Genomic DNA, 25,944 nt, shown 5'->3' with positions numbered 1-25,944 from the left:
ACTGCATTCCTGCCTCAGGCAGCAGGGAGCCAGGCTGGCAGTGCTGTGAACCTGCTCTGTGGATGTGTTTGTGTGCTGTGTGTTCTTGGGGACCAGCTGCCCTCACTGGTCCCAAAAGGTTTGGAGAGGTTGCACTTACTTTTTACTTAAATCCCAGAGAGAACAAAACCTAAGGAATGGGAAGGAAGGGGATAAAATGAGCTGAAACCAGTGTGAGTAAGCAATGTCCTTCCTTGTCTGCTCCCTGAAGGAATGGGTACAGGGAAAGAAAGGGGTGGTGGGGTGTAGGTGGTGGAGCCTTTTCCTGACCATCCACTTTCTGGCACTGTTTCAGTCTGCTCAGAGGCTGCAGTGAGGTGAGAGCTGGGTTATAAACAGCAGCATCCCTGTGGATCGTGTCCCTTCCGCTCTGTAGCGATGGCAGCACCTGCTAATGGACCAGGGGGTGTATTTACCCAGCCACTTACCTGAGCTCCAGCAATGGATTGTAACATCACTTAGCCCTCTGGCAAGTTAATGGCCTGCAATCTCTCCTCATCCTCTTAGTAAAACACTGACCAGGTGAAGTCTGTGCTGACTGGGCAGAGAAAAACTGTTTCTCCCAGCCAAATGCTGGCACCTATGATCTGGTCCTGGCTCCAGCAGGCACTCTGCTGACTGGCAGCTGTGCTCCTGCCCTCCTGTTACCTGCAGCCCGTTTCCTCACCCATTTCTCCTGTGTGTTACTCTTCTGACCCATGTATTTTTGTTGCTGAGCCCTTCTCTGTCTTTGATGCCTTTTCCTTGTGACAGGGAACAGCCAGTTGTCTCTGCACACTTGTATCTTCTCCCTGGTTTGAGCCAAGAAAACCATTAAACAACAATAAAAGTACATCAGCTGTGGCACTCAGCAGACCTGGCTTTTCCTACTCTTCTGGCATTTTGCATCTTTGTCCCATTTTTATGCCTGATTTGAGATGACATATCAGCTGCTCTTGGCAGGAGGTCTGTAAAACGTCACTGGCCCTCTTGGGATGTGTGAATGGAGCAGTACCTCTGCCTTCTGCCCCTGCTGCATCTGCCAGCCTTCCATGCTAAATATCACTCTGCATGTCCATCTCATCTCAGGCACAGGTGACAGGAGACACTTCTGCTGCCAGCCTGACTGCACTTCCCAGCAATTCCTGCTCTCTGTAGCCAGCTGGGTGTTTTCCCCTATATCCCTTCTCAATGCTTATTTATCTTCCACCCCAATTTGAGAGGAGTCTCCAGATAAAGGAACCAATTAAAAAATTACAGAGAGCGTGGTGAGAGAGGAGAGAGGTGGATGGTGTGTTGGTAAGAGGCTGATTTCTTTAGAAAATGAGGCTAAAAATAAGTTTAATAATGTTTTACTGAGTATTTGCTTCAAAGCAATCTGCTGAGTTTGTCTCACTCCTTCCTGCTCTGGGCATCTAACTGCTATCATGTTCTTGGCTGTAATTTTCTCTGCACTTTTAGGGAGGCTGTGAGATCTTTGCTAATCACAGAGTGCAGACAAACCTTCTACTTTAAAGGTCTTATAATAAGCAAAAAAGAGAAGGAAGTCACACAGTAAATGGCACAGAGCTCCAGTGAATGTGCCATGGAAAGATGAAAGCTTGCACTCTGGTAGCCAATATTTGAGGTCTCTGGAAGGGTGTTAACCACCACTGCTGGTGGCATGAGCCTGTTACCTGATAAGAACCAGCTCCCCCACACTGTGCCTGATGTGGGGGTGGCACAGCACCTCAGATAGCCACACAGGGACCAACTCCAGAAATGCAATAGTGGTGAAAAGGACATGGCTTTGACTTCCCTTTATAAAATTAGCCATATGGTGCTGCCTGAGTCTCCTGCTTGATGGAAATAAGGGTCCAGAGAAGTGAGGAGTCTATTGCATTTTAGAGATTTGAGCAGCCTGATGTCTGTGTCCTTTACAAAGCAGAGCACAGCCCACAGTGCCCCACATGCGGACCCTCCTTTCTCACCAGTAGCCAAGGGGTGCTGGATGGTTTTTCACAGAGCATCTTGGCAGAGCTGTGCTGAGCACCATCAGCCTGACAGCCAGGCAGGAGAGCACTCCAGTATTAATTAACTCATCCTGCCAAGAGCAGGTATTGATTTGCTTTTACAGGACTTTGATGAGTCTCAATTATGATTCTATGGAGGTAGAAAGGTTTCCTGCCCTCAGAAGACTAGAGCAGCCATAATTATAAAATAATTGTGCTTGTTTTCTTCTAAAGTAGTATTTTATTATTTGATGAATCTCTTGTTTGTACTGAGTAGACAGCACGACTTCACAAATGACTTGTTTACTGTCGTGCTTTGATTTATAATTCTCCCTTAAAATTTTAGAGGGTGGGGTTTTTTTCCCAGATATGCATTCAAATTACTGTAAAAGTAGGTCACATCATATTTGTGCAGATGTTCCCCTTCCCCTCTCGCTCCAGCTCCCCACTGGTGGATGGGCAGACAGTGAGTTTGTGCTGATGACCTAAGGCAGCACTTTGCAAAAGGTGAACCAATCTCATAAATCTTTCACCATGATCCTGCTGTGTGTTAAAGGCTTGCATGTACTTTGGAATATTAATTAAAGACACTTAAATGGCATTTTTTTAAACTGTGTCCTTAGTGTCTCCTACCTAGAAGAGACACTTGTTCTGCATTTGCCTTGCATGCACAATCCCCTGAAGGGCTGGCTGGGGTTTGGAGAGTGCTGCTGGTGTAGGAGGGTGCAGGTCAGCCTTGCTGCTGTGCCAGCTCTGATGTCCCCTCTGGGACAGAGTGTAGTGGAAGGGGTCTCTCCTGCTGCGACCTGCCACGAAGCTGGGGAGAGGATTTATGTTGGTTTGTGTGGAGAGGGGAAGCAAGAGCAGGGTGGAAGCACAGTTGGGTAAGGCAGAAGCTGGTCTGGCAGCAGCTGCGAGAGCAAAGGGGGTCAGATGTAGCAGGAAGCAGATTTATACCACTGTTTCCCCTGCACTGAATTGGAGTTTTCCCTTAGGAGGTTTTTATGGAGAGGTGCGAAGAGCTGTTAAGTCATTAGTGCAGTTTCCCATTGTGGCAGCATTATTCCCGGTTATCTCCACTTTATAGCTCCTCTTTCTCACCAGTGACTACTGACCCAATAAATATTTGTCCTGACTGTATTATCTGCATCCCAAATGCTTACCTTGTCCTCTGGCATGCAACTTAAAGACATTACAGCCCCTTTTTCTGCCTGACAGGGAGTCTGGCAAATGCTGGCTGCTAATGCCTGCTCAGGAAACAAATCCTGACCTTGGGTAAGGGCTGGGCAAGTTTTCCCCTACAAAAACACTTTTCTTCCTTCAGCTTTTAAGCCCTCGACTTCGAAGACGTCCTTGACGAAGCAGCTTCTAAAGCAATCTCCCTATTTCACAGCACCAGCTCTTTGCCTTCTTTTTTTTTTTTTTTTTTTTTTTTTTCTATTCCATTAACTCAGTGTTTTGCAGCCAGCACTCCTGTTAATTAGGTGCTAATTTATTATTCCAGCCAGCTGTTGTTACTGTGTCACCCACCCCTCCACACAGGTACACCCCAGCCCTAGGCTGTCTCAGGTGTGTTTTTGGGTGTTCTTCCACCTACAGGCTGGGTGACCAGCAGCCCCAGATTAGCATCCAAGGGAGGTACCAAGGCTGCTCTGGCCATGAAGGAGGAAAATGAGGTCCCATGGACACTCCAGGGATGGTTTTCAATATTTCCTTCCCCCAGATCAGTGCATGTCTGTGCATGAGCCCCTACTCCAGCATAGTTCTTTCCAGGTAAACCATCCCCATGAGCACTGACAGGATCCTCTCCTCGGGGTTTATGTCTCATGGCCAGTTGTTTTTAAAGAGGTGTGATTGCTAATTGGAGCACGTGCCATCCTCTCCCATCTGGGCTCCCTCATGTCCTTTAAAATCCAACAGCAGCTCTGTGGGGGAAGATAAGTCACACTGGCGAAACTGGACAGCACTTTTCTCACCCTATTCTTACAATTTTTTCTTTAAATATTCACAAATATTTTTCATTAAATATTAAAGACCTTTTTTGATGGAAAATCAAGTAGTAAAAACTCCTGAAGAGAGAAGTAATTATCCAGCTGGTTCTTGTTAGTGCATTTCATAGCTCTGAAAAACAATGTTCTCTTAGTTCCCTGTCCTTGCTTCAATTCATTAATTAATGATATTAATTAGTTGGATTAATTGCAAGCTGATGCTTCTTAAGCAAAGGAGTCTGAATACAAGAATGTGATTCATAACCTCTCTGTGGATGAGTAAAGCTTTCTTTCTGAATATTGGGGGTGCCCTAGAGAGTTTTAGAAATGCGTGCCAGGTAGCAAAGGTAGCTATGTCCATTACTGTTAACAGGAGCATCCTACAATTTTCAAGTTAAAATATTGATTTTAATGATGTTGTTTGTATGTACAGGATCACAGCTGCTGTGCTGGTGTCTCCCAGTTCAGTGGATGTTGTTCTTGCCTATGTGTTGAGGACATTTCTGTTGCTCAGCATCCTGATGTGCCCTTCCCAGCTCTCCTCTCTGGCTGTGGTGCTCTGGGGGTTTTGTCATGCTGTGGTGAGCCCAGGTGGCTTGAGGGCTCTGCTGGCTCAGCTCTGTCTGTAACTGGAGTTGCAGAAGATGGTGAGTCCTGACTCCACACCACTGCCCTGGGGGATGTTTGTCATGGCTCCTTCTAAGCCATTTCAGACTGAAAGCCTGCATCAGCCCCAGTTCCCTGCTCTAATGCCAAGAACAGATCTGTTGTTGCCCATCCTGAAGGTCTGCAGTTCAATTCCAGGTTTGTTGCCACAACAGCAGCCTCTCTGCAGCACGACTGTGTCAATCCTCGTGGCTGGTGGCGTCAGCCGTGTCACTCGAGGATACAGCACGGTGTCATCGGGCTGCAAGGGCTCACCTTAGCAACCTGCCTGAGGTCATTGGTGTAAGCAGATGTGCTGAGGCTTTAAGACAGGCTGGCGCTGGCTGTGAAGATGCTGTATCATGTAATTTAGGCTTTCAGGTCTTTTGCATATGTGACAGTCACTTAAGAGGATCATTTTGGTCGAGGAGAGTGAGGCACTGCCCTCAAGGAGGAGGAGACAGGTCACAGCGTGATGGCAGAAAAGGCTGAAACTGCAGATTAACAAAAGAGGTTTGGTAAAAGAATTGGGGTGCTGCAGTCAATAATCTCATTTAGTTTTGTTTGTGCTGTGGTCAGTCAACTCCCCCATGATACTCCAAGCCTGACAGGAACAGGTAAACAACCTTTGCAATTTATTTAGCACAGCTTTCAGGATGTGGGTTGAGCAGAGAGCTGTGGAAACAGGGAGTCTGGGTGCAGGTCCCTGCTGTGCTCCTGCAGGCTGGTGCCAGGGTGAGCAATCCCCACAACCAGTCCTCCTGTCAGAGATATTGGAACTTCTAGGATTTAATTTCAACAATAATTAGAGATCAGGTAGTGTCGGTGGAATTTAGGGTCTTTAGTTTGAAGATGTGCCAGGTATTGCCAGCTCCTGCAAAATATCCAAGCTGTTTTTTGATTCTTCTTTTCCATCTCCCTCATTTTATATCTAGAAATATCACTAAATATTAGTGCAATATTTTGGGCAGGTCCACATGGTGGCATTGAAGAAGTGGTCACAGCTGGGAACAGTCGCAGTTGGAGCATGGGCTTTCCTATCATTGCTTCTTTCCCTACTGTGGGGAGCTGCCCCATTCCTGCCATCACCACATTTTTTTGCTTTCTGTGGCACAGTTACTCCTGGGAGCTCAGCAGCTGAGTTGGCAGCAAGGTGCCATTGTTCCAACCCACGACAGAGCAACCCTCTGGCTGAAAATATGATGCTATGCAGCCCTAAGGAGCTGTTGTTCTTCAAGCAGTTCTTTTGTCCATGTAGATTAATGGCCCTTCAGAGCAGGCATCTGTGCAGATTTTAGGGGTACAGCTTCTTGGGGGTCTCTTTGCAGTGGAGCTGCCTGTGGTGTGATCCTGCTGGACCATGGTGTGACCCTGTGCTGTGACTGGTGGCTTGCTCAGAGCCCAGAGCTCACAGTAAAAACTCACAGTAAATGTTCACCTGGCTCCTTGCAGTGCTGATCTACAGGCTCACTAGGTAGTTAACACTTTTTTCCCTGCTGTGTGCTCTCACAACTCGAGGTAATTTGGTGATCTGACAGTTTCTCCCTCTGAGAGTATAGCTCAGCATTTGGCACAGTCCTGCAGGACTGCAGCACTGCTGGGGCACAGGCAGTGGAGCTGTTAGTGTGCAGCCAGCGTGCTGCTGCCATACTGAAACCTGAATTTCTGCACTGTGCCAGCCCCAGGAGAGTCATGCTGCCAAAACCCCTCTTGTCCTTGCAGACCCCCCACCCATCACCTGGACCAGACAGTGCGTGGGTGCTCTGGCCCTCCAGCTCATCACATTCTTCTGCCTTGGGGGCAGCTCCATCCATGAGGTGCCCTGATGCCCTGGTGTGGACACAGGAGCCTGAGCTGGCCCACAGTTAATTAACTATGAGAACCATGAATTCTGTAAGGCTTCACAATTAATTTCTTAATTTCTTTTTTCTTGCTGTTTTTGTTAATGAATTCATTCCATGTGCTTGTGCAAGTATCCTGGTGAGGCTTGAAGAGCTGAATTACAGGGCGAAAAAAGCCTCTCATTTTGCACCAGCATTTAGCTGATGAAATGTAAAGATGCAATGAGCTGATTAGTGATTCTGGTAATGTAATTAATGCCTCTGTTCTTTCATACGTGCAGAGCTGGAGGTCGAGCTGAGCGCTCAGTGAAAATTTGCCCTGAATGCACAGTTCAGTGTGCTCAAAGTTATTGCTCCCTCGTTACGATTCCTCCAGTAATTCCAAATTAAAGTTGATATACTTGTAAACGAAAAGCAGGGCATGCCTGTGAATTGCAAGGGCTGGAGAATTGGGTTGCAGGCTGGGAATGTTAATGCTGTGATCTGCCACAGACTGGGCAGGAGGGGCTGTGGCAGAGCAAACACCTTGGTGGCTGTCACTCCTGCCAGGGCAGAGCTGGTGGGGCCTGTCTCAAATCTTGTCTGCTCTTCCCTGGCTGCTGCAGGCAGCCAGCCTTGCATGGCTCTTCAGCTACATCTTCTTAACGTGGCAACCATCATAAACCATTAACGTAATTCCCGGTCTGAAAGCTCAGATGAGCTCATTTTTCCATGCAACATGATTTTGACATGCCTTACATGAAACTTTTATCTATTTTTTTTTCTTCTCCCCCGTTTTTAATAAACATCACATTATCAAAATATTAGTGACGCTGGATTTGCCACCGTTGGTTTACCACAGATAACAGCATGGAGTGTTCTTCCCGTTCTGATTCAATAGTGCATGACAAGGGAATCCAATTTGTTCAGATTTAGATGACATGCCTCCAATTATGTAATTCCATTAGGAGGTGCCTGCAGCCAAGTCTGTGCTCACAGTCTCAGCAGACATAACTCTAATGGGACGTGTTGCAATATTGCTGTGTGGTAAGCACAACTTTGATAGAGAGCACGACCTGTCTCTCCCAGTCGTGTTTGTGGGAATGGAGAACACAAAAAACGACCCAGCTGTACTTGGGGCTCTAATCTGGCAATAAGTTATGTCACTACAAGAACAAAGCTTTGCAATGAAAGGTGAATTTGCAATGGCTATATATTTTATGTATTCAAAATCAGTCAGTAAATGCAGCACTTTGAATATGATCTTATATTCAATTCCATAAATGGAAGATATATTGGTTGCAGTTTTTTCTCTTGAATACCATCTCAGATTCCTATGTACTTGGGAATGTTGGATATTTATGAGAATATAAAGCAGTGATGAAAACATAAGACTAAATCTTAGCACAGTTACAACTTGCTTTAAATTATTAATCTTTAAGAAGCACGATAAAAAATTCTGTTATGCAAATTCTGTGGCACTGGAGTTGGAGTACATATCCATTACCATAGAGCTATCTAAATAGTGGTTTTAAAATAATTGTGTAGTGTTGATGCAGAGTTACAGTTTCTGCAGGCAGGAAAAGGCAATTCTAGTGGCAGATCTGTCTCCCCAAGAAGTGGGATGTAACACCACTCATAAATAAAGCTGTTTAGATGAATTTAGCATCACTCGCAAACCAGAAGATTTCTGCAACGCCTTTGGGTAACACGGCTCAGGGCTTGGCAGGGCTCAGCTCTCCAAGGGCTGGGAAGAAGCTGGGTGGGCCATGTGGGGTGTATTTTTGGTAGAGGGTGCTAGACCTTTGAAACTGAAGACATTTAAAGGCATTTAGTACCCATAAAAAGGTGAAAGCTCTGACATCTCTTGCTCAGTCTTGCTCTGTGTTTGGGCTGGACCTGCAGACAGGTTTATTCTGCAAAGCAGGGATGTGAGCTGTGCCTCTGTTGGCCAGTAGTAACTAAGGCTTGGCCAAACAGCTAGTATTTAAATATATAGCTTCTATTAAGAAGGAAAGCTCCCTAATCCTTGCTCTGGGAAAGTATGAGTGATAGCATCTCTCCTTTCATAATCTTTTGCAGTTCTCACATGAATATATGAAAGAATTTAATAATGTTCTAGGTTAGAAAATGATCATGCATATGCATACATCTTTAAAATCTGTCTTCTCTGACTTTCTTTCCCCTTACTTATGTCAAGAGAGGAAGCCAGCAAACGATTTCAATGTGTGATGCATCCAATATCACCTTTCACATAAACAGAAAAAATATGCTTCCTCTGTTGATGTGATGAGACCAGGATGCATTTAAGTGTCTAGAGAAAGTGTCATTTTGTTTAAAATAATGTGAAGAGGAGCCTAGTCGCAGTATGTTGAAATGAGTTATGGGGGTGCTGCTGTTTTAATGACAGGATGGGGGAGATGCAGCTGAAGATGCTGCTGTTGTGCCTGAGCCCTGCCCAGATTGCCACTGCTGGGAGCCCTTTTGCACCTGCTGCTCTTGTCCCCATCCCTGCACTGATGCTTTGTCAGAAAAGCCCACTCAGGTGGTGTTTGGCTGTGCTTTAATCTGGCCCCTCAGTGGATTGCTTAGGCTGCAGATACAATGGAGTATATCAACCTCAGTTCAAAACCCAGTGTAATTTTGTGGGAATGAATTGTTCAGATAAATTTGGTAGAGCACAGTTTCTTAATCTGCTAAATGGGGAAAGACACTTCTGCCTGCAATTTGGGAATAAATTAGATAATTCTAGATTAACCCCTCCAGGGATGGAGGCATAGGAAGAAGCTGTTGCTGCTCAGACAGTCGATTTTCAGGTTTATTTATTGCAGCAATCCAGCTGCCAGTGTGACTGAGGGCAGAGCCTGACTGCTGCCATGCACTTCATCTTGCTCTGGAGCACCTGTTGGCTGAGTTCAAATGCAGAAGCATCAATCTGCCACAAACCAGCCTGTGTACCCTGGCACTGAGGGCATTGGACACTGCTTTGGCTTCTCTTCCTGGGGACAAAATACCCAGGCATGTTTCCCTGGGTGTTCAGGAGCTCATTGGAAAGTTTTGTTAAAGCAGCTGTGCTCCAAGAAAAGCTCAATCCTCAGATCCCTTCTGATCTACAAGCTCCCTGTTTGGTTCCCTTTAGGAAGAAGTTCCCAGGTGGGCTTAGAGGAACACCACAGATCTTGCCACCTTCACCCCTGGATGCCAGCGTGGTGCTGGATTAAGTGACAAACCTTGCATGCAAGAGCAGAGCCCACATTGCAGATGCTTTTGTGACTGAGCTTCACTGCCTGTCTGCAAAGCTGGCATTTACCCCTGCACCTCCAAAGCTCTGCTGCATTTCAGAACAAAATGGGAAAGTCTGGGTCCAATAGATCCATGCCTTGGCCTGTGCAGCATCTCCCTTTGTCTGATCCCCACTTCCACATCCCAGGGGAGTCTGCACAAGCTGAATGGTGAGAGCAGAGCTGTGTGCCAGCACAGGGGCATGACAGGAGGGGTGCCCTTCCTTGGAGACCGGGCTCAAAGCTGATGGTGAGAGCAGTTATTGCTCAGTACTGTGAGTGGTGAGAGGAAATGTTCAGTGTATTACTTTCTGGGACACCTTCCCAGAAAATGTTTCCTTGTCATAATTGCAGTACTGATGCCGTAAGCCCCGGCAGCAGCTCCCTTTTAGTGGAGATGAATGGAGTGGAGTATCAGGAAAGCTTTCCAGGATTCAGTTTGGTCACAGCCTGTTAAATCAAAAGCCTGTTCAATGAGGGCATCATGTGCTCCTCAGCCTGGCCACACACAGCTAAGAGAACAGCTGAAAACTCACTGTGTTTGCTGCTTGAATCTGGGGATGCTGCTCCATCTGTTCCCCAGGAGTCACTGGACTCACACTCTCTCCTGGAGTGTTGTCTGAACTCCTCAAAGCAAGGACCACATTTACCATGGTGCTGACAATCCATGAGTATTCCCAGGTCCTCCTTGTCCTCATCCACACTTGTGGCTGCTGTGTCTTGGTTTATATTTCATGTTTTGTAAGAGGGGAGAAATAAACATGTGAAACTACAACTCTGATCTTAGGCATTGGGGGTTTTTTGGAAGGATGGTAGACCAGCAATTAATGGAGAAGCTTCTGGCTTTGCTGCTCTGTTGTTCCCCAGTGATGTGGGACGTGGCACTGGTGGATCCTGAAGGGACACTCATTCCATCCTGTCCCTTCCCCTTGGGGACACCCTCTGAGGGGACTGCTGAATACACCAGATGGGCAGAGGAGGAAATCTCAGGACTTATAACTGATATGAGTGGAGTTCACTGAGGAAGAGGATGAGATGAATCAGGTCCTTCATGGAGATGGAGGTGTCAGGATCACTTCTTTGCTCCCTGGAGTAGGGCAGTTCCTCAGTGCTCTCCTGTTTCTTACCTGCCATGCTTTTTTGATGTACAGAGTTGTGCTCCACTTTGTTTCCTCATTGGAAACATTTGCTTGGAGGATGACAGTTTGGGTTGAATTTTCCAAAATTTTCCAACTTTCCCAAAGCTGCTCTCTCAGCACTGGAGGGTTGTGGTGTTTCAGATGGGTAGGGAAGATGCAGCAGAGACAGAACTTAAAGCTTATGATTGGTGAACTGTAAATTTGAGCTGGAAAATGTGGCTGTACTGTAAAATTCGGGACACCATCTGTTTCATTGCTTACTTGCAGTAACATTTGTACTTGATAATTAAAATGTCACACACATTTTTAGCCAGAATAATCCATGAAGGAGTAGAACTGTGTCTTCTGAAAATATTTCAAGAGATACTCACAGATAGGAACAAAACTGTTTTCAACCATCTCTTGCTGCTCATAGAGGAGTTTTGCTTCTTGCATTTTGTTTTGTTTTGTTTTTTTGGTTTTTTCTTTCATATTTTGGGGACGAGGTTAGGGGAGTGGGAGCAATGGCAGATACTTTTGGAAGGAGCTGTGACCTTAGTGAATAACCCTACATGTCATATGTTCTTTTTTGCTTTAGGTTTATCATACCATGTTCATCATGTCCCTTCTGACAGGGGTAGGTTATCTTTGGCTTCAGCTGAAATCAGCTTGGTTTTAAGGGTTTCTCAGCTACCCTAAGCAAAACTTCCCTCCAGCTGAGGTTCAAAGTGCTGCCTGCATGTTTGGCTGTGGGTGGTGGGGACTGGAAGCTCAGGGCTCAAGAACTGCAGTGAGAAGCTGCTCAAAGAAAGGTCAGATCTTCACCCTCACAGTGAGAGAGCCAGAGCAAAAGGTGGAGCAAGTAGCTCTGTTCATGGGCAGTGGAACTGGGGGCTTTTTGCATGGCAGAGCCAGTGCTTCAGCTGGTCTCCTCTCATTGCCCAGCCCAGGTTATTGCCTCTCTGTGGTGGCCTCAGTTCAGCTGCTGCTTTGGCTGGAGTTTGCTTCATGGCACTGAAAAGATGGAAAAATTGAATTTGCCTTTGACTGTCTGCAAGTAGGGTTTTGAATATCTTAATGCTACAAATTAATTAACAATATAGGGGGCATCTGAAATCCAAAAAACGCAGTGTGTCCGAGCTGATGTCAGTGCTGAATGTGCTGTCACTGACTGCCGTGATTTTTTTGGTTTTGCCAGCTCAGTCTCCAGTTTCCAGGCACCCATGAGCTTGGACTGTGTGGATAGTCCTGAGCACAGCACAGTGGACTCATCCCTGGGTTTGTACAGGGTTGTATGAGAGGCTAAAGTGACATTTTCTGTTAAGATGGCTTTTAAGGGCATTATCCTCACTGATTCAGACTGAGTAAGATATACTTCTACTAAATGTTTGGGGTGGAACTGGCAGACGTAGGAAACAAGATGTTCTGCACATCTTGTAATGTTTACTTAGTCTTGCTTGCTTAGCCGATGTAAAACCCCTCCCAGCTGAGCTTTGACACAACAAATGCATCCATGGAGTTTTACTAGAAATGCACTCTGCTGTTCCATGAAAATTTTAAATCCAGTTATGTCAACTGTGTGTGAATACAAGTTTTAAAATCCTGGTCTGCTGGGAGCCATTTGGAGCTCAGTGTTGCGGTGCAGTGTGCCATCAGTAACAAGTCAGGATTAAAGATGAAGTCTGCAGAGAAACCACAGCCAGTACCTCAGAAACACTTCCCAGCCAGGCAGGTGCTTTCAGGGCTGTGTCCCATCCTAAATCAAACATCCCAGCATCCATGCAGACCTTGTATGTCAGAGCTCAAGATGTATCCTTGCAGGATGATTCCCTCTGCTTCTGCCAGGAGACTGTATTGTAGTGTGTGAGAGAGGGCTTAAAATATTCTAATTGTCTGCTGTGAAATTGCAGTTTTGTTCCCTGGAGTAGAAAAGTGAGTTTAAATCATTAACGCCACAAGTCTCAGTGATGATTACGGAAATGTTTGCAAGTGACTTAATCAGTATAGTTTGTCTGAGTGGCCCATTTTAATATTATTGCACTGATTAAGTTTTCTTAGCTAATATGTGTTTCATTTCCAATTCAATTAAATGAGAATCCCCTTCCATTACATGATATTACAGTAGTGCCCTAGTGGGGCAGGAGCACACTTGGTATTTTCAATTGATACAGATTTCTTCATTATACAGTCTCATGGTGCTCAATGGAATCAATGAGAGCTGAAATTAAAACTGTAGAAGTTGCAGCTGTAAATACACTGTCCGTTCCTCTATCCCTCTTTTGGCAGCAGGCTGAGAATTACATTAGTATCAGTTCATTAATTACATTGCAAAAATGTTTTCATTAGATGCTTGCTTTTGACAAAATTTTAGAAAGACTGGGAAGGATTTTCCTTGGATTTCTGTATGCACAATAGTTATGATAAGCAAAATATAAGTTGCTGTAATGTGCCTTTTTTATGTGCTACATATCCTTCATTTAGTTTTTTAAAGCTCTTTTGTATAACCTATCGTGGGATGTATTAACTGGCGTACAGAAGATTATCTGCAAATGGCTTGTGAAGGAATTACGTTCTTTCGTGTGAGCCAAACCTCCTCCTTTTATGTATTATTGAAGAAGATTGATTGAGCTCTGATATAGTAACAAATGATTTTATAAATACCTCTCTGGAGTTAATTTCCCCTTGTGGGAGATGCAGAGCTCTTGGGGATGATTGTATGATCTTTTTCTTGAGAGCTCCAAGGTTTCTCCAGCAGGATGTTCAGTAGTAGCTGCTGTCACATACAGAGGAGTTGGGAGGGGTGTTCAGGCAGCGATTATGAATTTGCAATGAGTGCTCAGGATATCAGATAAATCACAACTTCTAAATACACATTGATGTGTTCATAAAGAAGACAAGTGTGCGTGCCAAGCTGAGACCAGAGCCCTCTGCACCCACTTCCTCCTGGATCGTATTAGCCACAGAACCTGCAAATGAAGCACACAGGCTTCAGTGACCTCCTGCTTCCCGTGGGTGGCTGGCAGCACCAGTGTCCACAGCCCCAGGGCACCTTGGGCAGGTTCACTGTGGCAGCCCCTGTCTCATTTCTCTGCTTTTGTGCAGCTCTGTGCAGCCACGTGTCAGCTCGTGCCCTCTGCTTGCACACGCAGAGCCTGTCTGAAATACTGGTTTTATTTGATTATTTAAAGTATTTTCTTCTGGTCAAGAGAGTATGTGGCTTTGCATGTTTAGGACATAGCTAAAATATCTATGGATATAAGGATAAAGCTTTTTTATTGCTAAATGTATGCTTTTTATAAACAAGAAGTTGGATTTTTTTTAAGAATATAATAAATATTTTAGCATAGTTATTCTGGCTCCATAAGTGCAATGAAAATGTTAGCCTTGGCATATCAATCGCGCTTTACAGATGACTGTAATTTCCTGAATGTCAAAACTCCAAATTTCTCTACTAAGCAAACTTTTCAGTGGCAAAATAGATTGCCTCCATAATATATCACTGTGTGCAAGAAAAAATGAAATCTTTATGTACTGTATTATGAATCAATGAGGCATTAAGATTCTTGGAAGGGTGAGTGGACTCTGGAAAATGAAAAACTGCCACTATTCCATCTCTGTAAACCACTGCTTATGGAGTGTAGGCTTTGCAAACCTCGATCTTTGCCACCGCAGAAATATCAGTTCCACGTTGAAACTAATTCCTGCAGCAGCATTTAGATGGGGTAAATACTGTTGTGAAGATCTGATTTATAGCAGCATCCTGTGGTTATTCACCAGCTCTGTTGCAGTGGCCTCCTTTTTGCTTTGGGATATCTGCCATGCTTTTAATGAATCTGTGAGAGCTCTGTGATGGGGCCATGCTGTGCCATGGCTGAGGGATGTGTGTGATGCAGCTCCAGGGGACAGGGACAGCTCCTCACACCTGGAGTAGGAAGGTGCTCCTGGCACCTTGAGGTTTTTTTTTTTTTGTGTGCATTAAGAGCAAAATTCAGCTCTGCCTCCTGTTTATTAAGGGATAATCGCCCGAGGCAAGAAAGGCACTTTCCAAAGCCAAGGCCTTGCACGCTGCTGATATCTCACAAATCCAGCATCACCTGTACTGCAGCTTGTCATCCAGCACGATGGAAGCATGGCACACACATTCTCCTGTCACCTTCTCCCTCCTTTCCTTGTGTTTTACCTCCCATGTCCAGCCTGGGGGCTCCACACCACTGCTGCCCTCCATCCTGATGCCTCTGTCATGTAACTAAGCTCATGAGGTGGGAAGCTGTGCTGCTCTAGATAGACTGTGATGGGAGCTGGGGGTTTCCAAAGGGCAGGTCAGTCCTTGATCCAGCAGCTCAGGTGGGTGGGATGGGTCTGAGCCCCTCTGCCCAGCACTGCCACCCTTTCCCATGCCAGACTCCAGGATGGGGACTGGCACCAGCAGCTGAGTCACTCGTCTGTTTGCTGCGTCTAAAAACAGAAACTTGCTTCTCTTTTTATGCACTACTGAAAAAAAAAAAAAAAAATTTAAAAGGTCACTATTCTTGCTGAATTGGTTGTGAGCAGGGGTATCCTGCAGAGATCTTAATAATGCAGGCAATTATGAAATTAATACCACTCTGGCAGATCTGCAGGGCTGCTCTCCCCTCCGCAGGCAGCTCTGTGGACAATTACTCTGTGCGTGAGGGTAGCTGGGAGCATGTGTGTGTGTGAGGCTGCATATTTTTTACTTATTTAAAGCCTTATTTTCATTATCTTTGTTTGCATATGCCATGCCTGCACATATATGAATGTGTACCTTGACCTGCTAAATCTCTGCCTTCCTCTGTGCCTGGAATGCTTTTTTTCTGTAGATCTTTCATATTTGGCAATTTCACGGGCAATGATGGGCTGGTGTAATTGCTGTTCTTGAAAAATCCAGCTCCTTTTTATGGGTTCCTCTGGCACTTCTCTCCTGCTGCCGTTGCTGTGGGTAGGCTGCTGGCTTCCTACCCCCACCATTAGTGTTTCTAGACAAAACATCTCTGTGATTCATTGGGTGCTGATAGAAGTGAAAACATAATGATTACTTAGAGGAAATGTAAATTTGCATTTGCTAACAGCTTTAATTCACAGTCCTGAAATACTTATCTCCTTTCCTTCCAGGCCCTTTTTCAGAGCTAATGCATTATTTGCTTCTGCCACCCTGAGACCCAGAGTAAAGGAATATAGTCCAGGTAGTCTTGCAGGCTGCTGCAGAGGAAAGGGGTATTTGTTCTTCCCTCTCTCCCTCCCCATAGTCTTTATCCATCACTCCTTTAAGGAAGAAGGGATTTGTTCATCTAGATTTTACTGTACTTTGAATTTTGGATGAGGTGGACCTGGAAGTGTAGTTTTATTTCAATGGCTGAATAAAAAGAGGAAGAAGTAGTAGCCAGCCCAGGGTCCAGCTGGGCCGGAGCTGCACTGAGGTCTTTGGGGAGAGAAGAGAAGGGGAGCAGTCCTGTTCCCATACCCAATTCCATGGTGACAGCAAGAGCTGTGACAATGGCAGGGGAGGCCCTGGCATGGGCAGCCAGGCTGCAGATCCAGATCCAGGGCATGTAGAGCCATGAAACACTGGGCATGAGGTCTTCTCCCTGCAGCTCACGTGGAACTCAAGAGCCCCCCTTGCTCCTCTCCCTCTCTGAGATGGGTTTGTCTGCCTTGGAGCAGAGCAGCACTGTGGGAAGCCCACGGGCAAGGAATGCATCTCCACTGCCATTGCCATCCACATCACTGCTGGGAAGCATCTGGGACCAATCTAGAGTGGATGCAAACATTTGATTCCCAGCGCTGCCTCAGCAGCCTTGCCAAATATTTTGGCCTCATCTCTGTGAGTTGTGCTGGGGGAGCAGCTCTTGGCAGGGAGGAGGCATTCTCATTTTGGGGGAAGGTACCAGGCAGGGATGGTTGGGGCAGGAGAGGCTCTCACCAAGATGCTCACCTCTGACCTTCTGCTTGTGTCTCTAGGTGACAGAGTTTGTTAAGAATCAGGAGGAGTCAGGGTATTAAATGAACACTTTGCCTCTCTCTGAGTGATCTCCAAACAGATGCCTGACTCCAACAAATTAGGCAGCAGCGGTATTTCTCTTGGAGGAACAATTTGTGGTATTAGCAAATCAAATTCTCAGTGGGCCACTCTTGATGGGAATTAACCTCAGATTCTGGGAGCAAAGCACTCGGCGCCTGGCCTGGCATAATTGAGTTTGACTTCTCAGAGAGATGTGGTGGCCGTGATTGATCGGCTGGGAGACCCTCTGCTAGAGATTAAAATCCATCAGCAGCTCTGGAGCCCAGGGGGAGGGCAGAACAAGGAATGTGAGACTCACACCGTTCGTGTTCCTGACCTTCCATCATTGTCTGTGACTTTGCTGTCAAATAATCCTGGGCAGAGACGTTTTCTGGCTGGTGTGGGGTGAGGAGAGGTGCAGGAGGCTGCCTGTGACACTGCTGGGAGCAGTGGAGGAGAAGGAGATGGGATCTCAGATCTGTGTGCAAGGCCACAGTGTAGGAGCATCTTCCTGTGGTCAGATGAGCTGAGACAAGTTTCCATCTCAGAAAAACCCAAATTGCTCAGCATTTGAAAGAATGAGTATGTGGCTGCTCTTTTATAAGTGAGCTTTCTAGATTTTTATTCAGCAGCATGAGCATTTTGTGCAGAGGGGGGAAGGACGTGGATGTCCTTGTGCTGCCTGCTGGCTCTGGTGATTGTGCATTGTTTCTGATGCTGAAGTGCCAAGCCTATGATTATTTTTCTTTTTTTCAGTAGCTCCATCCTTAATCCTTTGCATCATATGCAGAATCTTTGCTGCAGGGTTTTAGTTAATTTTATTTGCATTCCTCCTAGATGTGGCACAAATCTGGTCTGTCCCTTTGCCCCTGCATCTTCAGAGTGGACTTTTGTTACAAAATATGCATCTTTACCTGGAGCAGAACTTGGTTTCACACTGCCCTGTGAATGTACCATGAAGTCCATGAACTGGGAAAAAAAAAACCACAGAGATTTGGAAACTTAACAAATTTCCTTGCTTCCCTCACCTCCACTCAAAGAGATGGAGACACTTGTAAAAAATTGCTTCCCATTTATTGCACAAGTCCTGTCTGTGACTCCAAACATCCTAGCCAGGTTTGCCATCTGGCTGAGCTTGACCTAGATACAAACTGATGTGTTTGAGCCAGCAAAGCATAGCCTTACTTCTGTAGGGTGAATGGGACTGTCCCAGTATTCTTCCTGGAAATCACAGCTCTGCTTCCTCAGCCCTGTGCTGAAGCTGTGTTTTCCTGGGTTACTTTGCCCTGGGAACAGTCTGTGGGGGAGATGAGGATGTTTCTGGGGCTGCAGTGCTCCTGTGCAAAGGCTGGAGGCTTCTCACCCTCGGTGACCTACAAAGCCCTTCTTGCTACAGCCTCATTTCTCAGCAGAAATGGGAAAAGGTCACTCAGTCCCTCACCTATTAAACCACTAATGGATGTAATGGTGAGTGGCTGTTCAGCTTTCAGCTCCCCTCTCCAGTCCTTACCTCATAGTTCCATCAAGCCAGGCTCAGGTTTCCAGGCTGAAGCCATGGCAGCTGCCTGTCTGACCTCCTGCCTCCCTCAACCTCAACAGGCAATTAAACAGTGGGGCAGTGGGCTTGGGATGAGATGTGCTCTGACTCTGGGAGATTCTGACCCATTTTGATGCATGATGAGAGTCACTCACCTGCTCCTCACCCTTTAGTTCTGCACACAGGGAGCCCCCTGGGGTGGGTACCTGCATATCCCTCCCCTGGCAGCTTCTCCAGACTCTGAAGTCTCTGGCTTTACTCAGTGTTGTCATCCCATGGAGTTTCACAGTTCCTTACTTGGACTTCAATATTTTTTTACTTTAATTTTTTTTAAAGTTGCAATTAGAAGTTTGATGCAAGGTTTCTTTAAAAAACTGATTAGATTGCAAAAGGGGAATCTCATTCTGCCCCTGTGTGGGGGCAAAGGGGAAAGGGCTGTCAGGAATGGGCTGTGTGACCACAGGATTATCCTTCAAAGCAAGCAGATGCAGCATGGGGAGCAAACTCAACATAATGGGATTGTTCAGTCCCTGCATTCCTCAGGGAATAGCAGTGCTCAGGGAGATACCAGAAGCAAGTCACTGTCACATATCCCACACTCCTGATGCCTCCAGGGCCAACCTACTTTGTGAGTTGCCCTCGAGCTCCCCTTCTCTGCTTCATGGTCACCCAAGTTCATCAGAAAAGCCATGTTTCTGCTGAGTGCAGCTCTAAGTTGGAGGGATGATTCACAGTAGTTGGAGCTCTACCTGCAAATATGTTGTTTTGGGCTCTGAAGTACACGCTTCAAGTAATGGGCAGGAACTCAGCACTCCCTTGGTAAGACAGCAGAAAGAACAAGCTGTTACATACAGAGCTAAAAATAATTGCAAAGCTTTGAGTCTTCCTCAGTTGCAGCAGAATGGTGCTCAAAGTGCTGATGGCCGAATTCATCTCTGGCACAGCTCTGACTAGAGGATGCATTAAAGCTTTTGTGACTTTCTGAAGCTCAGTCCAGATGAATGCAGAGCAGCACAGCTGCTTTCCTAGAGCTGCCATGATCCCTAACTCAGAGGAGAGGCTTGGGGCAAAAGCAGATGTTCCCAGAAGGGTCAGTGCCTCTTTTGGTAGAATTTTAATAGGCAGGCTTAAGAAGGAGAGATGTTACTGTCCAAGTAGGAATGGTGAATATAGCAACACACACACGACTTTTTCAAGGTAGTAAGAAGAAGTGGTTTATTGAAAGGCCACTTCACTTATATGGGATAGTTTGTGTAATACAGAATAGAAAAGGCTCATTGGTCTAAGAAGGTAACACTTCTTTGAAAACATGCTTTTTGCAGAACATTACGTAGCACATGCTCGGCTCTGTGATCAACAATAGGTGTTAATTTGTGTTATTCATTCTTCTTGTTTATTTCTGAAAAAAGTCCCCGGCCTGGGAAAGATCTGAGCTGGAGCTGAGAAAGCCAACAGCCTGGGAAAAACCCGAGTTGGAAAAATCTGAGTTGGATTCTTCCTTGAGCCTTCAGCAGTGTCCACGGAGAGAAATGCATAAAATTGCTGAGATTGGCCCAGCAACTGATAAAGCATCTCTCTCTCTAAGACATCTCATTTCTTGAAAGCAGAATTCATCTGGGAAATAACAAGGTGGGATAAGTAACAGGTGCAAGCCTGTTTCAGTGAGCTGTGCTTAGGCCCTACCTGAGGTATCCCATGGATATCCCTGCCTGGCATGCAGAGCTCAGGGTGCTGGGGAAGCCCAGACACCTCCATGCTCACTGCAGAGTCCAGTGAGCAGCTTTACTCAGCCTCATCCCCCCAGTGTCCCTGGACTGCAGCGTTTCCCTGGCAGGCACAGGTGGACACACCTGCCCAGGTGAGGCAGCCCAGGCTGATGGTGATCTGTGCCTCTTCCACCAACACATGAGGTTTTATTCATTCTTTTGTTTTTACAGCAGCAGCCAAGGGAGACGCTTTGTCAGCACCTGTGACCAAAGAGCACAAAGGGAGAGTGGCTGAAGAGTTTGAACTATCATAAAATGTTCACTGTATTGATCTTGGCTCAGGATTTGTTTCCCTTCTTGCATTAACTCCCTATTGATTTCTGGGATGACCTTAGAGCATTCAGTCTGGTTGGCCTCCTCCTTCAGCTGCTAGCACCCCTGTGCCTGCCTGAATTGTTCATGGGCAGCTTGTACCAGGGGCTCTGGGGTAAGCAGGGCTTTGCTTTGCCTTCTCAGTCATCAGAGGTTTGTTGCTGTATGTTAGTTGCTATAGTTAATGTAGAGATTAATGATGTATGCTTGGGTCATTATCTTGGTGTAGTGTCCAATAAACTAGATCCAAGGCTCAGGAGTCCTGGCAGAAGTAGAGAAGGGGCTTGGATTTTTTCCCAGTGATGCTCCATTTCCCCATGCTGGAGATCCTGACAAGGCTGAAAGGAGCCTGAGGCACAAGCACAGTCAGGGGCAGCTCCTGCCCATTGGAGCAGCTGGTTGAGGTGGTGCTCGTGGAAAGCCCTTCCTCTTTGCCAGGTTGGGTTCTCCAATGCTACCAGAGACCTGCTGAGATAAGACAGAGCAAAACTCTTCCCATCTCTGCAAGGGACAGTGTGGGGTTAACAGCTGCCACTCACACAAAAAGTGAGCTTTATTTTTGCTCCCTCTTACCTCCACCTCTCACAGTGAAATCACTGAATGGCACTTCTGTGGAAAAGGACCTTCCTTGGGATGGTGGCAGGGACTTTGGCTCCCTTTCCCTGTGTGGATCTGTGGCCAAATCCCTCTGAGCAGGGGGGTGACAGCAGCACCACCCCAGGTGAGCATGAGCATGGGGGTGGTGCTGATTGTGGTGTCCCAGCTCCAAGCACTGAGTGCTGTTGTTTCCAGCCACTGACCCTCTACTGGGCTCATTTGCTTTATTGGGCTTTGCATGTTTATTGTACTTTCTCATTACTTAATTATTCATGAGTGTGGATGCTCTAAATAGGAGGAGGAATGGTGACTCTCCAGGTTTTCTTTCCCTGTGCAGCTGGAACCTTTTTGTGCTTGTGATTCACTTTTTAGTCCATTCAAAGACAATTTTCTGTAAAACATTGACATCTAGTGGCTTTTCTGCCAAAGGAAACATCGGGGAACAGAAGTTGGTTTCAATGTGGCAAGTCACAATGTCGCTTGAGAAAGCAATTAATGTCCTTCTCTTCCTCACACAGCACCAAGGGCGTGGCAATCACACCCCAGGGGCTCAGGGCTCCTGGGCACACACTCCTTGGTGTCATCCCCCTGGAGCAGTGGCATTTCCTGGCAGGACAATTGAGCTACTTTTATGCCATTTGCTTAAGCAGATGGCTGATATCCTGATGGTGTTCTTCCAGCATCATCCAGGGGAGGCCATGGTCATGTTAGTGGAGGTTCAAAGAGCTGTGTGCATCTTCAGGTTGTGGTGGTGTTTGATGGTGGATATCAATGTGTAACCCAGAATGAACTCTGGGCAAGTTCTGTGGTTGAACTTGCAGCTTTTCCAGCTGGTGGCTTGATGGGTTCCCTGTGGCAGCATGTCCTCCACATGTGGTACTATCCTTTTGTTTCAAACCAAAGCCAGCACCTCCCTTGAAAATGTTTTCTCTTACAAAATGCTGTAATGCATCCTTCAATTTGTTAGTCATTTATCTCTCTCATCATTTCAGTCCTGTATCAGATGAAGGCAGGAGAATAAAACAGGATTTACATGGGCTTTGACAAGGTCTTTGTTAGGGTGGAAGTGGTTTGGGGCTTCTGGGCACACCCCATTTATCTGGCCTGCGAAAGGAGAGGTTCTGTAGGAAATTCCTTTCTCAGAGAGAATGTGGGCAGCTGTGGAAACCTGTCTGTGCAGCTCTGTTGTACGAGGAAATTAAAAGAGCCAAAGCTACCTGTGTCCTGCTTGGGTTGTGACTTACATCCTGGGAGAAATGTGAAGTATTCTCCCAAGGTCTGGGGCGGCCATCAGCTGGAGCACCAGCAGGAGCCTGTTGCCACATGGGCAGCCCAGCACAGAGAGGGGTTTTTGGTTCCCTTGCCTCTGTAGAGACAGCACCTGTTAAACAGAGACAGCTCTGTGTGTGTGCAGGCAGACACAGCCCTTCACTGCCCCCGGGGATTTGTTCAGCCGTCCTTCACCCCGTGGAGGTGAGCTCACAGAGGAGCCTCTGCAGCAGGGCTGCTGAAAGCCTCTTAAGTGCATCTCCCTGTTTGTATTGATTTGGAGCGTTAATGCTCTCTGTGCTGCAGACACACGGGACTAAACGCTCTGTTTTCTCTCCCTGGCAGGAATTTCTACTACATCACCATCCTGCGTGACCCGGTGTCGCGGTACCTGAGCGAATGGCGCCACGTGCAGCGCGGGGCCACCTGGAAGGCGTCTCTGCACGTGTGCGACGGGCGCTCCCCGACCACCGAGGAGCTGCCCAGCTGCTACTCCGGGGACGACTGGTCGGGCTGTTCCCTGCAGGAGTTCATGGACTGCCCCTACAACCTGGCCAACAACCGCCAGGTGCGCATGCTCTCCGACCTCAGCCTGGTGGGGTGCTACAACCTGTCGGTGATGCCCGAGGAGCAGAGGAACAAGGTTCTGCTGGACAGCGCCAAGGAGAACCTGAAGCGGATGGCGTTCTTCGGCCTGACCGAGTTCCAGCGCAAGACTCAGTATCTCTTTGAGAAGACTTTCAACATGAACTTCATCTCGCCCTTCACGCAGTACAATAGCACAAGGGCCTCCAGCGTGGAGATAGACAGGCAGACTCAGCAGCGCATCGAGGCCCTCAATTTTTTAGACATGGAGTTGTACGATTATGCCAAGGACCTGTTTCTGCAGCGGTACCAGTACATGCGGCAGAAGGAGCACCAGGAGGCGCGGCGCAAGCGCCAGGAGCAGAGGAAGATCCTGCGGGCGCAGCAGGCGCACCTGAGGGAGCAGGGCGAGAACAGCTCCAGCAGCGACTACACAGGGAACGTGGAGCGCTGGCGGCGGTAGTGGGACACTGCCAGGGGCAGAGCCCAGCCCAGCCTGCAAACAAGGGATGCTTCTCAAGGGTCCGGAGCAAAAAGAGATCAAAATGTTGCCTTTGCAGTTGCCTTTGCAGTAAATGTTGTACTGTACGTGGAACACTTAATCCTAGCGTGTAATTAAATTGTCCTTTTTAGGTTTGTTGGATTATTTATGAAATGCAGGAGCCACCTCGGCTCACCGGAAATGTTTGCTTGGACATTTATTTAAAAGAAGTGAAAGAAAAAAGATCCTTAAATTAGTTATGAGTACAAAACGGGATGCTGGAAAATGTTTATGATGCTCGGCTGGAATTTATCTGGGAAGCAAACTCATTTCCTAATAACGAGCATTTAGCATACTCTCACAATACAGTATATGAACAAAACCTCTTCCCTTTGATTTTACCTTAATTTTATTTTAATAATGTGTTTTCAAGGGCACCAACTGCTTATGATATTTACCGAGTTAATGAGTGGACAGTGAAGGGAACGATAAAGGTCTAGAAAAATTATCGACTAGTTTTATGTATAATATTGGCTTTTAAAATGAATAGAAGTAATTTCTCTAGTTATATAAATATTTAAAATTTTAAACTTTTTCTACCTACTGCTGTTTAGAGTTTTAAGCTTGGTCTATCTCATATTAAAAAAAAATTAAAAAAAAAAAAGACATACATACTTTTCTGAGCTCAATGCCGATGTTTTAGACACTGTTTCCAGAATTTTTCAGGGCAGTATGATTTTAACCATTCTGGAAAAGTTACAGCACATTCTCATGTTTGTTTCATAAAGCCTTCTCCAAATTATAATCCTGTGACAGTGTCTCATTTTAAGTCTTTCTTACCCATTAGAATACATAATGCTGAATTTATCATTCCTTAATAATTGGTGGTATAAACTAGATGAAATTATATTGCCGATATTTGTGTAGTGTCTTTAAAAAGTCATAAAACTCTCTAATCCCAGCAATATTATAAAGAGAATTGCTCAATGAAAGTAGATTTACACTTGAATTAGGATTTACTTCCAGTAAATCTTTGCTACACCAGATAAGAACAGGGCTTTATTTTTTTCCTATGCTCTTGAGCCCTTCATAGCAGTGACAGATGAGGAGTGAGAGTGATGGAAGCCAGCTTTTCCATAGCCATAGTTACACAGGAGGAGGAGAGGGTGTGGTGCATGGGGGGCAGCAGCTTGCTCCTGAGCAGGCTTTGCTGGGGCTGGGGGTGCAGAGCCACACCTGCAGCCCTCCAGCCTCCCCCAGACCCACAGGGAGAGCAAACGGGGCACGTGGTGCAAGGGGCTCCTATAAATCTCTATGCAAAAAAAAATATATATAAACCTCTGCAAGGCTTGGGCCAGACATTCAGCAAGTTCAGAACATCTGTCCTGCAGTGCTCCCGAGCTTGGCACTGGGCAGAGACACCTGGGAAGGGCCCTCAGTGGCCCAGGGACACGATGCTTACAAGGCTCACTTGCACTGTTGCCTTTCACCTGTAATACTCTATACACCATGAAGGCAGGGGGGCAGAAAATGAGGCAGAAGGCTTTGAAAACATCTTACAGCTCCATGCCTAAATTACCTGGGAGTGGTTTTACATCTGATGTGTGGCAGCCTGGGGGCAGCAGCCCTGCCAAGGGCAAGGGGAGAGCAAAGCAGCAGCAAACCAATACCCTGCATTAGCAGCTTCAAGAAGAGAATAACTTCATGTACAGCAATTTTTTTTTTAAATGAGAACTGCAGTTGCCAATATGATGTCTCAGTTGTATTTTAGTTTTCATGGGGGAAAATAATTCACTCTTGAAATTGAAAGGCACTGCTGTAAACAGGACTTAACTGTGGGCGAGCTGGAGGCCTGTTGCAGGAGGTGCATCTTGTTTTTATGCTGTGGTGTGCATGGTTTACAGAGACTAGTTGCATTTTCTTTGTGTATACTGTTTATTGTATATAGGGGATGTACGAATATAAGGATACTGTTTTGTCATAACCATATCAAACTCTGCTGATTCCACCATAGACGCTGTCTTATTGTGTAGATTTACAGGCCAATCCACTGACTTTGATTGTGTCATTTAACAATAGAACTGATAAATAAAATTTAACTACAGACTTCTGATTTTCATGTGATTATTTCTTTTTCTGACGATGTGTTGAGAGCTGTGCAGTTGAGAATGGATGGTAATTCCAACATGAGTGAAATAGCAGTTGACAGCAAGTATGTGAGTTTGAAGTCACAGCTTTTCTGAATTGTATTTAAACTACAGCTTTCAAGGGCAAAGCCACCCTGGGCTTTTGTCTGCTTCAGGAGTTACTGCAGAGGTTTCAACTTCTTTTCTGAGCAGCCCTCAGAAAAACAAGCTGTGGTTTCTGGTGATTTTAAAGATGATTGTTAGTGGTCTGCAGCTTGAAGGAATTCTTTCTCTGTGTGTACATATATGTGTGTATGCACATGATTTATTTTTATCCTTTATGAGATACCCACCCTCTGAGTTGACTCTGGAGGATGCTGCCTAGCCACTGACT

The 25,944-nt window shown here is 46.1% G+C and overlaps 1 protein-coding gene across 1 annotated transcript in view; it reads left to right on the top strand.

Moving 5' to 3' along the window:
• The window catches only part of HS6ST2 (heparan sulfate 6-O-sulfotransferase 2), a 126,776-nt gene extending 101,239 nt beyond the window's left edge, over positions 1 to 25,537 (top strand). Inside the window, exon 2 of the mRNA XM_056491595.1 lies at positions 22,704 to 25,537. Within this exon, the coding sequence (XP_056347570.1) occupies positions 22,704 to 23,406 (703 nt within the window). The 3' untranslated portion in view covers positions 23,407 to 25,537. The remainder of the gene's footprint in view (positions 1 to 22,703) is intronic.
• The last annotated feature ends 407 nt before the right edge of the window (positions 25,538 to 25,944 follow it).

The sequence above is a fragment of the Oenanthe melanoleuca genome, chromosome 4A, assembly GCF_029582105.1.
Source record: "Oenanthe melanoleuca isolate GR-GAL-2019-014 chromosome 4A, OMel1.0, whole genome shotgun sequence".
In the NCBI taxonomy this organism is placed as follows: domain Eukaryota; kingdom Metazoa; phylum Chordata; class Aves; order Passeriformes; family Muscicapidae; genus Oenanthe; species Oenanthe melanoleuca.
Note: the sequence above shows the minus strand (reverse complement) of the source record. Positions and strands in the feature narration are given on the sequence as shown.